The 4,242-nt window shown below is 29.5% G+C and overlaps 1 protein-coding gene across 1 annotated transcript; it reads left to right on the forward strand.

Moving 5' to 3' along the window:
• LOC109348189 (transcription factor ORG2-like) lies at positions 2,256–3,907 on the forward strand. The gene is made up of 3 exons (XM_019588465.1): positions 2,256–2,597; positions 3,207–3,566; positions 3,795–3,907. Exons 1-3 carry the CDS (start codon positions 2,310–2,312, stop codon positions 3,876–3,878), a joined length of 732 nt encoding a protein of 243 aa, XP_019444010.1. The 5' UTR covers positions 2,256–2,309; the 3' UTR covers positions 3,879–3,907.

Raw genomic sequence — 4,242 nt, forward strand, 5'->3', positions numbered from 1 at the left:
TGATTAACATACAAGAGTTCTATTATGGTATTAAGGTTGCAGTAACTTCAATAAGCATCAATTTTCATCCCAAAATCATATATTATCATCTTCATCATCAAAACTATTTCAACAATATCATATGAGAGGTGAAGAGAAATTCTTATGTTGATTAGATAGTGTAATTGAAGAATATACTCCTCTTATTCCTCTTTTTTTTTTTATGTTTAAGGTTATGAACATAGTTTAAAAATATATTAAATGATATAACAATTCAATAAAATTTGACTAGGTAATCACATTTAATGCATATTAAAAAGTGGATTAAAAAAATGAAGAAACAAGGGGTGAAAATAGGACTAATAAATAAGTGCGTAGTTGAAAGGTAAAATATAAATATGTTTTTGGATCCCAAAACATCAAAATATTTGAAATAATATGAAAAAGTTTAAACATAAAAAATTATGAAACAAATGGAATAACAAAAGTCTTAAATTTTTTAATAAAATATCATTAGTTCATTATTGAAATTGAAAATAGGGTAGAATAGACGTGAGTAGTGTTATCTTGTACCTATATCTACACTATTTACGAGTACCCATGCGATAGTAGGTATATCCAATGAGTTTTTAAGTTTAAATATATATATTTATAAATTTTATAATAATCAATATATATTATTATATTTTAATTGCTAAAATTTATTATAAAATAATACTAAAATAGGTAATATATAATTATAAAATAATAAAAAATATAATATTCATAAAATATTAAATTAAAAAATGATTTAATAAATATATAGGTAAATACATGACGGATATCATAATATTCATTCTCACCCAAAAACTATTTTTATGGTTATCCATCATCAGTATCTTAGTAGTATCTTAGTGGATACCTAGACAACCAGTGTTTTTTGACATCCTTAAACATACTTTGGTATTTCATTCTCTGTGATGGGTTAAAAATGTTTGTGTTACAAAATATTTAAATTAAACTTTTATTTTTTTACCAATGGTTATTTTTCCGATAAAGTAAAAAACGTAACTAAAAAACAATGAATGCCTAATATGTCAATACAGATTATCATTATAATCATCATGCAGTGCGTAATGACAACATACAAATAATAATACTGTATACATCATTATATGTCCTAATAATTCATATATATTTTATCCATAAGAGTTTGGAACCAACTGTAATTAATGAACACGTGCAAACCTGAGGCGAGGAAACATATAGCTTCTGTATGCCATGCGTTGGATCGTGAAATTCAAAGCCTACAATTAAGTTTTATTAAAAGTAATCACTATGATTTGTGAATTAAGAAAAATTCAGTGCCAACTATTCCAACTTTAACGGAGCAGTTTATTCCTACTTGCAAAGTACCAAACAACTTCTCCACCATAAACCACCTATATACTTTAATTAACACAAAAAATATACCATTCATTTAAATTGCATACGATCTCACATGATGCGACCACAATATTATGGCAGATGTGACCGTCGCAATCGTATCACATCGTAATTATGGTTTGATACTGAAATACAATGATGTGGTCACATCGGTCGACAATTCAACCATGTTGGACCACATGTGGTTGCATCAGATCGTATTGGACGAAATGAAAAATATTTTTTTAATCATAAAATAATTCACATTGCAATGACCGCAATCCACATGGCAAAGGCTATGTTCTACATCCCAACGATCATAACCTACATCACAATAACCACAATCACTATAACTATAACTATAATCACAATCGTGACCATAACCATAATTTAAAATAGTGATATATAAATATATTATTTGGTGGTTGACAAACATTATGCATATGATTCATATAATTTGTCCATTAACCTTGATGTAAAGAATAAATAGTAAGAAAATGCTTTAAGCTTTTGAAAAAGTAAACAAAACCCTATTAAATAAGGGTCATGTGTTTCAGTTTTCAGCCACACTTCATACACGTACAAACATATAGATGCCACACTCTAGACACGCTCTTGCAAGCTTACTTGGCTAATTCTCTAGTGTCAACATTATTTTATTACCTTGGATAGTGATTGTTTTCACCATGAAGATTATTATATGCTGAATTATACAATGTCTACTAGGAAGAAGAATCCATATATAAAAAATATATTATTAGATGACAAAATAAACAAAAATCTAATTCATTATTCAGCAACCAATCAAATATATAAATTAAAAAATGGATAATTGCTTACATAAGGGATGATACATTGTATATATAAAGTCTTGATCATTTCATTATCTAAGCAACTTCATAACTTGTTTATAACCAATCTCCATCATGCTTGCACTATCTCCTCCTGTGTTATCAAACATGGGAATATGGCCCTTAGAAGTTGAGCCTATAAGTCATAATAATAACCAAAACTACTTCAATTCAGACTATTACTCATTTCCTCATCAATTTTCTTCACCTCATTCACCACTTGAGGTTCAAACATCTACACCATCCTCAGACCCTACCATGGTGAAGAAGCTCAGCCACAATGCTAGTGAACGCGATCGCCGCAAGAAAATCAATACCTTGTATTCCTCACTTCGTTCATTCCTTCCTGTGCAAGATCAAATGGTACAAACTTAACTTCTCTTCTCATCTTTTCTTTGGATTGGATGACATCTATGAGTTCCAGAAAATAAAAGAGTTTTAAATTATGGTCCACACCTGTAATTACTGTTACAAATTACTATTGTATAGTCTCTATAACATAATTGCAACCACAATTTTTTTAAACTTCGAAAAAAACTTCAATAAAAGTAATGCTAATCTGGAGAAAATTTTTCTTTGGTAGTAAAGGCACAAGTTGTTTATCTTTCATTTACATTTAAAGGTGAAATTGTCATTCTATTTTATAAAAAGAGTAAAAAATGTCATATTGTTTTTCCCTTTTCTTTTTTATGCACTTGTCTCTCTCAAGTACTTGAATTATTTATGAGTAAAAATATATTACAACTCCATTTGAAAATTTCTAGTTCTTCCCCAATATCAAACTCCAAAGTAATTTTGCTTCATAAGTATTCATGCTAACCTAATGAAAGAGAATCAATTAGTTCCAAAAAGGATATGCTAGAACTATCTTTTTCTGAAGAAATCTTTTAATCCAATATACATGAGCATAAAATGGAAATAGAAGCTATTTAATTATGAATAATAGAGATATGTTCCATCTTAATTTTGCAGAAAAAGATGAGTATTCCAGGAACAATTTCACAAGTCCTAAAATACATACCTGAGTTACAAAAGCAAGTGGAAGGACTAATTAAGAAGAAGGAGGAACTTTTATTGAGAATTTCACAACAAGGAGATACTTTGAATAAAGAATCTCAAAGGAAGATTGCCCTTAAGAGTTCTTCTTTTATAGTTTCAACAACTAGACTCAATGATATTGAGGCTACTATTCAGATTTCCACTTATGAAGAGGACAACAAGATTTCACTATCTAGGATCTTGTTGTGTTTAGAAAATCATGGACTAGTACTTCTAAATGCTTCTTCATCTGAAACCTTTGGAGGAAGAATCTTCTATAACTTGCATTTTCAAGTAAGCATTATAACATCTTTTTCTTTAGGTTTCGTTTGTGAGTTGGTTTTTCGAGGGGAAGAAAATGAAAGGAAGATTTCAAAGTCATCTCATAATTATATTTCATGGCTCTGATGTCTTCATTTTCTTTCAAAATCCAACTCGCAAAACGTTCCTTGAGCTGCAATTAGTGTTTGTGCCTATGTTTGAGATTGGAATTTGATATTAAAAGTGTATGTGTTTGTGCAGGTGGCAAAAACTTACATATTGGAGTCTGAGATTATAAGTGAAATTCTTTTGTCAATGTTGGAGAAGAATGAAGGGATTTTCTAATCAAATTATTATTATCATAGATTGTAAGAGAGAAATCACATGTCCCTATGTCATGGGAAAAGTTAATTTAGAGTAGAGAGGTGATGATAGATTTTACGAGTTAATTCGTCCGACTCCAGCATTAGACTAGCGTCTATCATTCTGGCTCGGCCATGAAGTGTCTTTTAGACCGGGATGGAACATTTCCTTTGTGAGGAAAATATACAGAAAGATAGAAATATGGAATTGGAGGTAGAAAACATTGTAGATATATGATATCATTATGTGCAGCAAGTTACCATAATGTTTTTCATGCCAATGTATTTAATGGCCTAAATTTAATTGTAGTTGCTTGTACAAAATTGTGGAAGATTTATGGCTTTCA

The sequence above is a fragment of the Lupinus angustifolius genome, chromosome LG05 (assembly GCF_001865875.1).
Source record: "Lupinus angustifolius cultivar Tanjil chromosome LG05, LupAngTanjil_v1.0, whole genome shotgun sequence".
In the NCBI taxonomy this organism is placed as follows: domain Eukaryota; kingdom Viridiplantae; phylum Streptophyta; class Magnoliopsida; order Fabales; family Fabaceae; genus Lupinus; species Lupinus angustifolius.